Source organism: Tympanuchus pallidicinctus, unplaced genomic scaffold (genome assembly GCF_026119805.1).
Source record: "Tympanuchus pallidicinctus isolate F22 unplaced genomic scaffold, pur_lepc_1.0 scaffold16, whole genome shotgun sequence".
In the NCBI taxonomy this organism is placed as follows: Eukaryota; Metazoa; Chordata; class Aves; order Galliformes; family Phasianidae; genus Tympanuchus; species Tympanuchus pallidicinctus.
In genome coordinates, this window is record NW_026294679.1 from 14,600,941 (window position 1) to 14,615,859 (window position 14,919).

General features: G+C 40.2%; 1 protein-coding gene across 6 annotated transcripts in view; it reads left to right on the forward strand.

The window, feature by feature from the left end:
- Positions 1–14,146, forward strand: part of MARCHF5 (membrane associated ring-CH-type finger 5) — a 30,937-nt gene extending 16,791 nt beyond the window's left edge. For 2 of the 6 annotated variants that reach the window (XM_052677910.1, XM_052677913.1), the window contains exons 5-7: positions 209–375; positions 4,602–4,704; positions 7,419–14,146. In XM_052677910.1, coding sequence (XP_052533870.1) covers positions 209–375; positions 4,602–4,704; positions 7,419–7,441 — 293 coding nt within the window. In that variant the 3' untranslated portion in view covers positions 7,442–14,146. The other 4 variants (XR_008205284.1, XM_052677912.1, XM_052677911.1 and 1 more) reach the window with 4 other exon arrangements.
- Positions 14,147–14,919: the final 773 nt, after the last annotated feature.

Genomic DNA, 14,919 nt, shown 5'->3' on the forward strand with positions numbered 1-14,919 from the left:
CTCATTTGAAAGTAGAAATGAATATAGTCCCTTAATTGAAATGGAATATCTGCTGAAAAGAGGGTGAGATATCAAAGTAATTAAACTGAATATCTATGCTGATGCACTGTATATTTATAATGAAGCCGAGGAGGGCAGGACTAGTTCCTCCTATGTTCTGTTTGAGGCAGTGGCTACATTCTCTCCTCTTCTGCTCTCATCCCTACAGGCATTGGTTGTCCTGTTCCTCGTATTCCAGCAGAGGCCAACCCGTTGGCCGATCACGTCTCTGCTACACGTATTCTGTGTGGAGCTCTGGTTTTCCCTACTATTGCCACAATAGTGGGCAAGCTGATGTTCAGCAGTGTTAACTCAAATTTACAAAGGACAATCTTGGTAAGATACTTTATTCTTTGCTATACAAATAGTTATATAGGATTGTAAAGTGCTGTGGAGTGGGAGGAAACTAAAAAGTGTAAATTGAACCAGAACTTAAGAGTGGTATTTGATTAAGGGTAGAGGAGATTTCCTGAAGTTGTCTGCCTTGGCAGTGGGTGAGATTACATGTGAGAGACTTTTTTTTCCCCTATGACTGAAAGTAACTGGAAAAGGCTGAAACCTGTGTCTGGTACTGTGCTAAGCAAATCTTACCAGTAGATGGACAATCAGTATTTTCTAAGAATAGGCTCTGCAGTGAGAACTAGGGCTAGAAACTAGAGAACTATCAGCCTTTTCAGATTAGCTTCTGTTGACTCCTTGGAAGAGTCAATTTATTGAAATAAGAGTAAAAAGATATATTTCTTACACTTTAAATGAAGGCAGAAGAATGGTAGATTAGAAAAATCTCCTTTGTGAATAACCTCTCAGGCTTGCAGCTTTTCAAGAGGAAGCAGATTGAGTTTCATGAACTGCATCCCTGGTAGATGTGACTGTCACTTCAGTCTTTTTTTTCCCAATTCTAGCAAGTGGAAGAAACAGCAGTTACAACCATTCACTCAGGCTAAAGGTTTCTTAGTGTTTCTCCTTACTTTGAAGACTTGAGATGAACACAGGGTAAAACTATAAAAATAATAAATTGTCTTTCTTTCACCTTATGCTTGTTTTTAGCAAGTACCCTCTACCACAGTCTGTTTATGGAATGGTAAAAAGCATTATTGTTTATGCCATCTATAATTATTCAGAGAAGGGGAAAAAAAGCAGATAAATAACTGTTTGACATAAGTTTTTGAAATAGAATAATAGACTTTTAGAATATGTGTTGAACTCCCAAGGAAATGAAAGTTTTAAAATATCTGTAGGTCTACTTTGTAATTCCTAATATGTAACTTGAACCTTTGCAATGCTATATTGTGACAGAAAGCTGTTACAATCATTTGGAATTGTCCTAATTAGCTAACTTGAAAAGAAAAAGCTGTTTGATTAGAAAGTACATCCTATTAAGTAAGTTTTCTTTTACAAAGAACGTTTGCAATGATAAGATGCTGAACTTTGCAGGCTTTCAAAATCTCTTTTTATTTCAGGGTGGAATTGCTTTTGTTGCTATAAAAGGAGCTTTTAAGGTTTACTTCAAACAACAGCAGTATTTGCGCCAAGCTCACCGCAAAATTTTAAATTATCCTGAGCAAGAAGGTGCATAAGGCTGTGATCATCTGATGTCATACAGTCTCACCTAACAGGTTTTCATGTTGTATTGGTTCCATCATTATTGCACAGTAGTGGAGAATTGTGATAAGTTGCTGCTCCTGTTTTTTTCTTTAAGTACAATAAAGCACTGTCTTGTGGCAGGGTATATCCTTTCAGTAATCACTGAACCTAAGAATGTGACTTGCTTTCATTGTTTTGGAGTATTTCTCTTGAGCAACAGGCTTTGGAATTACTTTCTTTGAGCCGATTTGCTGAATGGGTGGGGAAAAAAAAATCACCAACTACACAACGAAAACGCTTCAAATTGTGTAGTTAATAGAGGCCGTGTTCAGATGCTTTTTCTAATAGTGTGTTTTCATACCCAGGCTGTCATCCATTTCAGTACTTCACACAATGAAGGTTGTTTTGTTTGTTTGTTTTTAAGGAAGGAAATGAGTCATTACTAAGGGAAAGTAATTGTGGGACATCAGGCAATAAAGGTTTTCTTGTATCTTGCTGGTGTGGAACAGGGAGTGCACAGTACACAAATGGCTGGACAGAGAAAAAGATAGATCATTCTACAGGACTGGTGTGTCAGCTTTAGCCACCTAAGTACAAGCTTTTGAAATGAGCGAGGCTTCCAGGTGACTGTTGTATTACTGATACTTTTTATTGTCCTGTTGTATCTTCTGCAATGCCTACTGTTTTCTCATGGCTTTTTTTTTCTTTTTTTTTTTTTTTCGACTGGTTTGTAACTGGTACTAGATAGCTTTCTTTTTTTCTTCACAGCAAAATAATGACATGGGGGAAGTGAATTTCAATTACTTTCTACTTACGTATTAGAGCAATTGTTTAGTTCTCATGTTCCTTTTGATTATGTTAGTTATCTGTACAAGTAAAAAGAGTAGGAAAAATATGAGGAAACAATGAATGCTAAAGTTACATTTCGAAGAAAGCTCTAGTTTTCAGTTTCAACTTCAGATCTGGGGGCACGGCTCAGCTCCTGTATCTGGACAAGTCTTTTCTCTGCCCACGCCATCTGTATTGGCAGGATAGCCAGGAACAACAGCTGGAAAGAAAGGGCAATGCTACACTGGAGGACTGAGTTTAAGACATTACCAGCAGTATAGACAGCTGAATGCAACTTGGTTCTGTTCTGTGAAGGACTAAGGACAAATCTTACATGTGTAATAAACTAAGTTAGTTTATTTGCACAGTCAGCTTTACTGTTATAACATGTTCCAAGTAGCCTGCTGATGGGGACACTGGCACTTCAGTTATTTCAGATATTTAAAAACTTAACAGAAATTAACTTTTCCGAAGTTACATTTTGACAAATATAACATGGCCGTTTAATATTCCTATCAGATCTAACCTCCAGTTAGTACTGGAAGTTCTCTTTACAACAATTTGTTGCTCTCAAAAGGTTTTTTCTTCTTCATAATAGGATGTCAAATGCATGGAGACAGTTTAAAAAAAAAAAACTAAAAATTAGTGGAAGTACTCATAAGTAACTATTTCTTTTCACCAGAAATGAAGGAAATGAAAGATTTGACTGCAATAATGTATGTTTAAAAAAAACCTTGAAATATGGTACCTTTTCTATAGTATATTTGTCTTAAATACTGAGATGTAATATTTTAGAACTGTATAAAGTGTATATAATGGCCACCTACTATTCAAAAACTACAGTATAGAAAATTATACGTTTGATCCATATCAAATACTTTGAGATTCGTAACTGAAACTCTGAGCTGTAACTGAAGAATTGCTACAATCTTGCAAGTCTGCTGATTATATTTGTCTTTGAGTGGGCTCAATTTTATATAAACTTCAGATAGAGTGGCAACCTTGAAAAGTTGCTGCTTTATGTAAGATAGCCTTGAAACATATACATATTTCTTATGGAATTCCTCATTTTGAGAAAACAGCTTTTCAGTGGTCTTCACTGTATATATTTCCAGGCAATTTATTACTGTTTTTTAAAGTCTCATGAAGAATGGAAGGATGCAAATTACCAGTCTTGAAACTTGTTCTATGGGAAGAGATAATTGTCTTCACTGAAACTTGAAGCTACTGTAAAAATATCATTACGGAAACACTGTTTGGATTATATGATGATTAAAGTGGTGGCAGAAAGTCATTACTTTGGTTACTATGTTGTAAATCTTGTTTTTAGTATTACGAATTACAGTTATGTTGAATTAGGCTGAATAAATATTTTTTACGCTCTGTAGTGTATTTTGTCAGTTGAACAGAAGCCAACAACAACGGAATGTGTTTTAATGTGTATCTGAGGAGTTATACAATCAATTTTAAGTTGATAGGTCAAAGAAATATCTTGCAGTAAAGGAAAAATGACTGAGACTTCAACCTTACACTTCAAATTTACTATCCGTTGTTTTTTTTTTTTTCCCTTGCTTGTTTATGATTAGTGAATGAGATGATGGAATGCATTTGTCAAGCATTTAAAGCAAAACGTTGCAACGTGACAGAGCTCTGTTGTGATACAGAATTGTGATTGGGAGTTGTTAGGTAACTCTGGGTTGGCTGATGTGCCGGCTTTATTGGGGAATACAGTGATGGCTCTTCATTTTGAAAGGTAATACTGACTTTAGGAATGATTTTTTTTCACTAATGGTTAATGTTCTGATACCTTTACAGAAGGAGCATTAAATGTAATGTAGCATTTCTCAATGCAATATAAGAGTTCTCAACCATTCTTATCCAAAATTTGTCTTTTTTTTTCCCCCCTATTTAGGCAAGAGCTGAACTACAATTATGGTAATGCATGAGGAATGATTCTCCCCTTCTCACTCATTTTCCATCTTAAATTGTTAGATTTAAAAGGATCTCTACATTTGTTTGAATGGTTTTTCTTTTGTTTGTTCTCTTTCCCCTGTAAAAGTTCCCATTTGCAACAGTTTCTTTGAGCTGCCTGTTTTGAATTACACTGATTCCCTCATCTCCTGTGTTTGGTTTTTTTTTTTTCTCTAAAGGTAGCTGTCTCCTTTGACTTATCAGTCAGGGATCTATGTTGCTATTTGGGGCCCCACTCCAGGGAAGCATTTGGAATAGTTCTGTGCTTGCTTGAATATGTAGGTAGGTATTGTTGACTACAGTATTAGCCATCTTTGAGGGCACCATTCTATTTGACAAATTTCTGTTGCATGTTTACAGTGGCAGCTGTAACTGAACTGCCATACTGTAAACCTGTTGATTGAAAATGGATGTCTTCTCCCCTGACCTCACATGCTGTGATTGTAGGGAAAAAAAAACCTGTTTCAGTGCATTCCAGCATAATCTGGGGAAATCAGAATTTAGTTGTCTCAGTTCTTGTAGACATTGAGGCCTAGACTTTTCTTTGCTGCTGTTTAGCAGGTTCCGCTACTGGAGAAGTACTTGTGCCAGACGTTGCCCAGGATTTCAACTACTGAAGTTCTTTCTGCTTACTGATTTATACTACTCTAAAGTAGACTTTCTTAGTTTATTTCAAGGGCTTATTCAAGAGCTTGAGTATGGTAGCTTGCTTCCCAGAAACGCAAGTCAAAAGTTGTGTGCAAAGAATATATTGCAAGTGGGGGGAAAAAATCTTGTGTTTAGAAATGTTCTGTAAACAGGGACCAATCATATCCATTAGATCATGGCCCCCTGTACTTGAAATTTAAGGTGTGTGGCCTTTTTGTTCTTGCCTGTTATTTACTCCTGTGCTTGGTTTATTTAATTTATTTTGCACCTCTGCATATTATAAGCACAAAGGAGTTATTTCTGGTTGTACCACAATAAGTACTTCAGTAGAAAAATTCCATTCTGGAACCAGTGAAAGCAAATAGCAGTCATGACTTGAAACTGCCTCAACTAAACAGCTCAGCAGCACCTGTCAAAACATATCTTGCAGGCATCTCATTTAATGCTGGATGACTAAGCCATGGAAAAGCAATTGCCTAAGCAGTGGGCCTCTATAGGAAGTACTTTGTTTATTTAGAAAAAAAAAAAATTATGCAACTTTATTTCCACCTACAGAGCACTACTGGTGATGCAGTATGCATAGCGGACTGCTTTGTATTTTTTTTTAGTTGTTCTTCCACTCTTCAGTAATATTTTGCTGCAGCTAACAGAAGCCAATAAAGGAACACGCTTCTCTATTTACCATATGTGTGATTTGGGGAGTAGTTGACATTGCTTTGCCATGGGTCATAACAAGAAGTTAATATCCCTACTTGGTGTACCTCTGCAACAGCCTTCTGATACTAGTTTTCCAGACATTTCTGATGCTCAGAAGATAGAAGAGCTAAGATAGCCTAGAATCAAAAGCTTCTTGATTTTTGTTCACAATTCTTTTCCAGCAGAATCATATCTGTTTCAGAAGCATTTGACTAATTTGAAAGAAGAAAATCTCTACCACCTTACATCCCTTGCATAGTTCTAGGCTAAGATCCCAGGGATAATTGGGTTTGTCACAAGTGATAGTGAGGTGTTACTTGGGCACAAATTGTATGCATTATTCTGTTTCAGATAACAAGAGTACAGTGCAAGAGGACAGTCCTCCAGTATATTTGCTTTTCAACTTTAGGGATTTATTTTCTTAATTTAAGACAGATGTTAATTAAATACATATGGTAACAAGTCCCTCTGGGTGAGTGAAGTTGCAGAAGTTCTATGGAACACAAAGTGCATGATGAAAGCCTTTTGGAGAGAGGGAACTGAAGGAATAAAAACCAGAGCGTCATTTCTAGAGATGGGTCCAAGTCTGTTCATCAAAAGGGCATTTTTTCCTAAGTCCCCTCAGTACTGAGTTATGAACATTAGTGCATTTCTCACCATCAATACGCTAGCAGTTATTTTCTCTGCAGAGAGAGACAGTCTCTGCAGTCAATAGAAAACAATAGCAACAACAGAGAACTGTTGCTAATGTGTAAGGATAATTCAGTCTGAATTTCATCAAAAGGTTCAGATCTGTCTTAGGTCCTTTAGTGCCTTTTAATTGTGGAGCTATGGCTTTTCATTCTGTTAGTGGCTGTTTTTGGGGAAAAAAAGTATCTTTTAACTGCAGGATTCTATAACCCTACCTCCCCCCCGAGTGCTGTTAAATTTCAAGGTACTATAAAAATGAAAATGTTTTCTACTTAACATAAACTAAAGGCTGTAACTAGCCTTCCCCCGCTGCCAAGTGCAGCCTTTCCCAGCAGGTGTAATACTGTACTACGCGTTTTAAGTCACATACCCCCTTACTTATTACCAGGGCTCACTTACCCATCTCATTTCCAAGATAAATGAGAATGCAAATAAACACTAATAATTTGCAAGCAATTTCAAAACTATGGATTCTTGTTGGTGTTTGATTTCGCTGGGTTTTTTGTGTGTGTGTGTGTGGTTGTTTTTTTGGTTTTTTTTAAAGCTTTTCTTATGCCTTCAGGTCTTCTGCTATTTTGGATAGAGTCGAGAGTAGGTGATTACAGACAATCTGTAATTTTCTTTTCCAGTTCCTGGTCAAAGCACTTCAGTTCTAGTTTAGCTTAATCATATCTGCTGTATGTTGGAATCCTTCTACATAACACTTAGCAGCCCACAGACGTTATATTGTCTTTATCTACAACTAAGGAATAAGAAGAGCAGAAAGGGCGTATGGGTATTGATCAACTTTACTTAATTTGTTGTAGCTGACACTTAAGTATTACAGAAGAAAGTAATTATTTGCAGACTGAAAACTGACTAGCAGAATGCTTTTGCCCTGGTTATCCTGTTTGTCCTTATAGCCACAACAATTAAATTGCATAAACCTTACAGTGTTTTCCTTCCTTTCTCTTCACTGATAGGACCATTGGTAGCATCCACATAAGAAGAGTTAAGAGAAAATAAAATCATTATTTATAACAAGTTGGACACCTTCAACAGTTTGTCTGTCAGCTTTAGGAGCCTCATTACAGGATAATTAGTTGCATCTGGAATATTCCTCAGGACCAAATTATCAAAATGTTATAAAAAGCAGAGCATGAGATTTGAATTCATCGCTTTTGGCAGCTGCATAATCATCAGCTGAGAAGCTGTATAATTCTTCCACCTAAAATATATTCTTATGAATGGTAGCCAGTGAGCCAAATTTAAAATCTGTTTGCATACAAGTGAACACGACAAAGAGAAACTGAGTATATTCATCAGCTGTGATGTGCAGCTTGGATGGTGGCTTTTATAGTTTTGTTTTGGTTATATTCTGTTTTTAAAAGAACAAGGCTTGTGACACTGTGCACAAAAGGCATAAGCAAGCTGAATTCACAATGTGGCACTTCTGTTCCCGTCAGAAAGCAAATCAACCCACTGAAATGTAATTAGTATAAATCAAATATGCACTGCAATTACGTAGCACATGGTAAGCAGACTGTAAAACTGAGTGGTGTATTTTTGCATCCTAACATTTCCTGTATTCCCAGAGCAGCTTTTTTCCTTATTATTGCACTTTTGAGATGTAATTAGAAGGCCTCAAAATATCTCTTCTCTGTAATAACCTTTTTTCTGAAAGTCAAGTCTCTACTAATTGATTAAAGGAACAGTATCACCATCAAAGTACAGTAACGTGACTTGATGTCCTTCTGTCCAAAACATAAGGAAGCAGAAGGCTGGGAAGAGTGTTCAGTAATGAAATTCTTGTACTCTTTAACAGCTGAACTGGGTGCTATGCCTCAGGAAGGGCATCTGGTGTTTTAGAAATCATTATTGGCATTAAAAATGAAAGCATCTAATCAGTTTGTAATCACTACTCCCATCACCGGGAATCATCCTGATTCCAAACCAAACAGATACTGGAGTGGCAGCCTACTGTGTCAGCTGTCTGGCCCTTCAAATAGTGTTCTCTTCATGTTCAGGGGTCTCACCTGCCTGGGGATATACAGCAGTGAACACTGAAAGCGAGAGGATGTGCAGAAATACTTGCCTCCTATTATATAAATAAGTAATAATGCTGAAACAAAGTCATGTGGTGACTGAAGTGTGAGGGATAGAACAGGAAAGGGCTGCAGGCTCACTTCCATCTGCGATATCTGATTTTTAAGTCTCTGAAGTCCTACAGATTCCTTTTTCCAGCAATCACTTGACACCATACGCTGCCAATCCCAACCCAGGAATGGGGTTTCTTGAATGTGCTCGACAAGTTTCTCACAGCTAGGTGTTCTTGCAGATGAAAGGTAACTGAAGGTGTGGTTACACAGCTGGCTCACCTACTGTCTTTGCTGGGTGAGAGGATACATGTACCACAACTTTGTGTCAGCATGAGCCACGGACAGCACCGGCTGATATTTCCAAGTTGTACTGGACTTTGTCCCTTCCTGCCTTCCACATGACTGCTGGTTCTGGTGAGGCAGTGACGCTCTTGCCTGTGGGCTGGGTTGTACAGCAGTGCCCCCATCCTTTTGGATGGCCCCCTCTGTTGCTGGCAGCTCAGCCAGGCTCCCAGCTCCAGTGGCACAACAGGTTAATGTCTGCTGGAACAGAGTTGTTATTTAATGATATATACAAAAAGGGATCTGAGACGACGTCGTCTTGTTGCATTTATGCACTGAGTCTGTTCTTGGGACAGCAGGGAACTACAGAGCTCTGCGCTGACCTGAAAGTAATGAGGCTGTACTGCAGCCAGCCTGGCAGAACAGTACCTCTCACTTCCTCTGGGATTAGAGCCAAGTCACTTCTCTTCAGGCATATGAAAGGCCTAAGTCATGCTGTAGAGTCAAAGACAAAGAGGGCATGAGGTGCTCCCTGCAATCACATACAGTGAAAATGGAGCCTAAATGCAGATTGCTGACCTACTTAGCTGTTACTTGCCTCAATGAGGATGGGCTTGAGTTTAGTATGAGCTACTGAATGAGCTTCACACTCACTTCTTCCCAGTAGGTATGATATTATTAAACCATGCTGTTGCTTTTGTGGTACATTACAATGCTCTGACACCAAAATGCAGCCAGACCACAGCACACGTTTCACAGAGGTCACATTAGCCTCAGCCTTCTAAATAGCAAAACACAAAGATGAGAGAATGGTGGCAGGATTCTGAAAGCATACCAACTGCTTGGCAGAAAGCATCAATTTTATATCGCGTCAAGAACATCATTCCTCCTCACAGCTGTGGTTGCAATACAAGCCTAGAGCAGATGCTGGAATTGTAAAACTCTGTATTATCTGAAAGCAGAACTCGCTCAGTCCTGCAGCAGGTAAAAAGTCAGTGCTGGCCAGCACTCAGTGATCTTTTTCCTGCTTCTACTGCTCCTGCCACTAGTTGTGGTTGTGCTGAAAATTTACTCTTAAAGGTCAGAGATAAAGATAGATAGACGTGGATTTGTAATCCTGAACACAAGTAGTATTTGAGAAGATGATCTCATATTCTGGTCCGGTCCTTTTATAATTAATCTCTGCCTTTTCCAGCTATGTAGGAATTGTAGATTTTGGCTAATCCTTTGGTATGCCTCTGGTGTTGGAGGTCTTTCCATTGACAGCAATTCATCAGTACAGCTGAAAAAAAAGCACTCTAAGCTGTCAAACAGAAGACAAATGAGAGCTTACAAAACAGAATTCTCGCTGAACTGAGACAAAACTTCCAGTGCTGACGATGACGAGGAGCAGAGACTATCATCTCGTAATTGCCAATTTAGCCACAGCTGAGCCTGTACTTATCTGAATTGGTACTTCTGCTAAATTCATGGTTTTGTCCTGTGCTAAGCCTTGAGGTTGGCAAACACAATACTAATGCAGTGTTCCAAGGATAACTCCTCTCAAAAGCCAACAAGTGGTGGTTAGTCTGGGGACTGAATCGTGGGGGAAGATTGGTTTTTCCTTCATGTGGGTACCTGCTGTTGAGCTGAGACATTTTGCCACCTGCAAGCATCAAGGTGATGAGCATGCACTGATTTTCTCAGATGTTTGCTATTGCTCTCAGTTCCAGCCTCAGCCATTTTTTCTAAGCCCAAAATACAAACTCACTTTTTGTTTAAAACTTTCATATTGTGCTCTTGGGAGTCCTGCCTAAAGAACTGCTTGTCTTTGGACATTACTCATAACACTGGCATTCTGTCTCACCATGAAGTGGTTGCCACCACACACTGGTGAGTAAATCGTAAGCATGCCTTATTCTGTCAAGGACAGGTGATTTGTAGATGATTACTGTCTAGCCTATGATTTGCTTTCTCATTAAAAGATGTTTCGAGTTAATGAAAAGCATATAAAAGGGTACATGAAAATATGCAAGAAACATTTGTCTGATCCATTAAGAAACACATTTTGTTCCAATGCAGTAAAGAGCAGACAAGAATGCAGAAATAAAAATTACAGAATTGACCAAAAAAAAGCCAAACACATTTGCCCTTTTAAACCATCGTCTCAGGAGGTTTTATACTGCAAGAACAATTCTCTTATAATGTAAAATTAATAATCAACTATAACATTAGGCACTGGAAATCTGAGTAAAAAAGCATTTGTTTAGTGTTGATGGTGTTAGTACATAACATGACATGCCTAAACCAGAAAGTAAATACAAAATCCTAAAATTAGACTTTCATTACTAGAACAGAGAATGGAAAGAAACTGGAAGATGCACATCATTTCTCCTTTCATGTATGGGTATACTGCTACCCATTTTGGGACAGCGACCTTCTAATAGCCTTCTAACCCACGCTGTGTACATAAGAAGCCATGTACTTTTCCAAGCTGACAGTTGCTCTGTTCCTATATATAGCTTGCAATAGAGCACGACAGAGAAAACTAGAGTCGGAGGGATGACACAAAAATAAGCTATTGGATTCAGGCAAGGGAGGAATTTGCCTTCAGCTGAAATTTGAAAAGTTACAGACCAACATGCAGCTTTGACAGGCTTATTATCAGAAAGAGTGTAATTTCTTTTCCCATCATAGATTCTCAAAGTCATAGCTGCAGGCCTTTCTTCTGTTAATATGGGCAGCATGTTTGGTTTGCTTTTTGGAGATCACAGGCTTTATGACTGCCCATGGCATGAGGCATCAGCACTGGAACGAGCACTGACACAAAGTGCAGTGCCTGAGCTCAGGGTGTGTCCAGCTGGCAGGGACAGGGGCTATGGGTACCTGTCTTGCTCGCAGTGCTGGCTCTGGGCAGAGGAAGATGAGTCCATGGCAGCCCTGACGCACGCAGCAGTCTGGGGACAGCTTTTGCTTGGGTATTTTTAAGTCATATGTGGGATGTAAATTCAAGGCTAATGCCATTATTCAAACTGCTCTCTCTCTTACATTAACATGTAAGGATGTATGGCCACAGCCATCTCATAAAGCTCACTTTCAGACTGGCCCCCTTGCCTACATGAATTCACCCTTCTCTTTGTTGCTAGATTCAGGTAATTTATTACAGCTGTGTGTATGTGAATCTGACTTGTTCTCCATGAAAGGCTGCAGCTGAGAGGGTCAGAAGAACAGAGCTTAAAAAGGAAGCTGTAGCTTTCCTAGGCTTGCTCTTTGATATGCAAGTAACATCGCTTCAAACTTGCAACATGGTGGTTAATAGGCAGAAGTAGGTCTAAGGCCATTCAAGCTCTGACTCATCTCTCCTCTGTGCAGGGGCCTTTTGCATTAGTGAGGCCTTTGAAATTAAAAAAAGGACAAAGGAAAGACTAAAGGAACTTAACAAAATGTTATAATTAATTCAACTACATTTAAAATCACTAACTGCAGTGTTATTCAATTACAGTGAATGGAAATTTAAATAATTCAAAATATATCAAATCTCACAGCAATTATTCAACTGAAAGCTCTAAAGTTCAGAACCATCTTCAGAGGGATGTGTTTCTGATGCACGGGAGTTCTCCCAAGCCAAAAGTGTGCATTATCTCTGGAATGTTCTTTTCAACCTTACAGCTCTCAAGAGTATGGTTTATTCATCTGTCAGCGTATGCACTTCTTGCCAGTGTATCACTCATCTTTTTTTTCTCCAAACCAGAAAAGAAAAACAAAAAAAACCCCCACCCTGTATTTTTAGAAAGACAGAGCAAGCCCTTAAATAACAAGTCAGCTGATTGAGAGTCCATTCTGTCTCCTTCAGCCACGTTATTTCATATTTGCCTTGAAGTTAAACCTGAGAGAGCTTTTGCTCTCTGTGACAGACTTATAAGCAATTTATCTTCTCATGCTGCAAGCCAGGCGGCTCTTTCAAGCCGTGGGAGCTAAGTGCAGCCCATGGACACAGCCAGCAGTGAGCACGATTCAGGGAAAATGGAACCTTCCCTGTGTGTTGAAGAACCAGAAAGGGGCAGGTTCAAGGGTTAGGCGTAAGGCAGCCCTAAGTTACAGAACCTTGCAAAGAAAGGTTCCCTCCTCCACCTGACGAAAGGCTGATACCACCACCAGGTTGCCTGACATTTCTTTTAATCAGACCACGTTTCCAATGGCTAAGATCCTCGTCAAACTTTAAGCACCGCGCTGGCACGCTGAGCACGCGGCCCGCAGGGAATAACCACGTAAGATTTCCTCTGTGTTTGGTGAGGTGTTGCGGCAGGTCTCCCATAGTCTCAAACTTCGGAACAGGGAATCGGAAATCAGGAGGCAGGGAGGACTTCAGCCCGGAGGTGGTCAGGACGAGGAGATGGAGGACGGCCGCCGGAGCAGGGCGGGTCCCGCTGCCACGGGCTTATCGCAGCGGCCCACCGCTGGCACGTGCGGTGCGCCTCGTGCTTCTGGCCGAGATAACCGCCTTCCTATCAGCGAAGGAAAGCTGCCACCGCCACCCTTTATCGCTCTCGGGTTTGAACGCTCGGCCCGTACGGCCGCGTGCAGCGACCTCTGCTCTCGCGCCCGTCGTAAACGCGCTGCAGACGGCCGGGCAGCACACGCCGAGCCCTGCGGCCGTTCGAGGAGAGCGGCTCCGCACCCCACCGCGACCCCGGGACCACGCCCGCCTCCCGCCGCCCCGAGCCGTTCTCCACCCCGCCCCGGCCCCTCTCACCGCCTCGCGGAGCTCCCCGCCGGCGGTCCGGCTCGGCAGCGGCTCCCGGCGGCCGCGGCCTCGCGCTCCGCGCTCTGAGGCGCCGCGTGAGGGAAGCGGCGAGGCGGGAAGCGGAGCGGCTCGCGCCGGGCAGCTGCGAGGAGGAAGGCGGCGGTTCTGCGGTGCCAGGGTGCATCAAGACTTCTCTCCCTCGAGCAAGATGCTGAATGTGTGGATGAGAAACTCATCGGCAGCCTTGCTGCATGTAATAATAATGAAACATTTTCTGTGTTTTAAAAGTAATTTATTCTTTTCCAGGTTAAGCAGTTGAAGTTTTCATTATATTTTTTTTTTCCTTAGAGTCAAACAAATATGATCAGGAGGAGAAAATAATTTGCATGCACAAAGATGAGATGCACAACTCTTCACATTATTATAAGGAACAACAGCAAATGTTGTATCGTAGCACCAAGAATTTCCATTACAGTGGAAAGACGCCATAAAAGCTCCTCATGGCAAATCTTTTATGGTGACATTTGGATTCTAAAGCACACTTTTCTAAGCAATGAAAATTAAACTTTGCATTACAAATAAAATATAACTACCTTAAAAAAGTTAATGCTTTCTAAGAATTGAACTATGAAATTTGATTTGTTTTCTTGCATAGCAAATTTTCTTTACTCTTTGAAAGAAGTAAAAATTAATTCTTCCTTGCCTTGTCACCCTTTATCCCAAGCTGGCCAAACAACAGGAAGTAATTATTTAAGGTACAGCATGAATCTGAACACTCCTTCACAAGTTAAGCCATGTAATCCCACTCTTAATATTGTAAAGATAACACTATAGAGTTAACATCTACTGTCACTTACATTGCTTCTGCTTGGCTTTCTAGGTTACAAAATATTAAGTGCCAGCTCTACAGACTTAGGAAGGAGCCAAAAATTCAGATTTATAGTCTTTTACTCTCTTGCATCACCATAAATAACACACCCAGTACTGCTCGTTTGCTCAATACAAAGATTAGGGACTAGATGCGAGATGTAATTTTCAAATAAATAGGTCTATCCCCTACCTGGGGTACAGGAAACTTGGAAGTGGCACTAAGTAGCACACTGTAAGTACTGCAAAAGTTAGAAATGAAGTTCCGTTTACCTAAACAAGAAAGGTTGCAACATTTAGTGTTAAACTAAGTGAAAGCATCTGTTGAGTAAGGAGACAGTTCCATGTAGCTGCTGCTCAAGGATAGTGCATCTTAGATTGCAGAGGGTCAACAAAGATGCGATTAGCCTCCTGATGCCTTCTACCATTTATCTACTTTCAGAACCAGAAAACAACATTACAAATGTGGGGCTGTTTTGTTTGCTTTTAATAGCAAAGAGCTGCTCTTGGCCT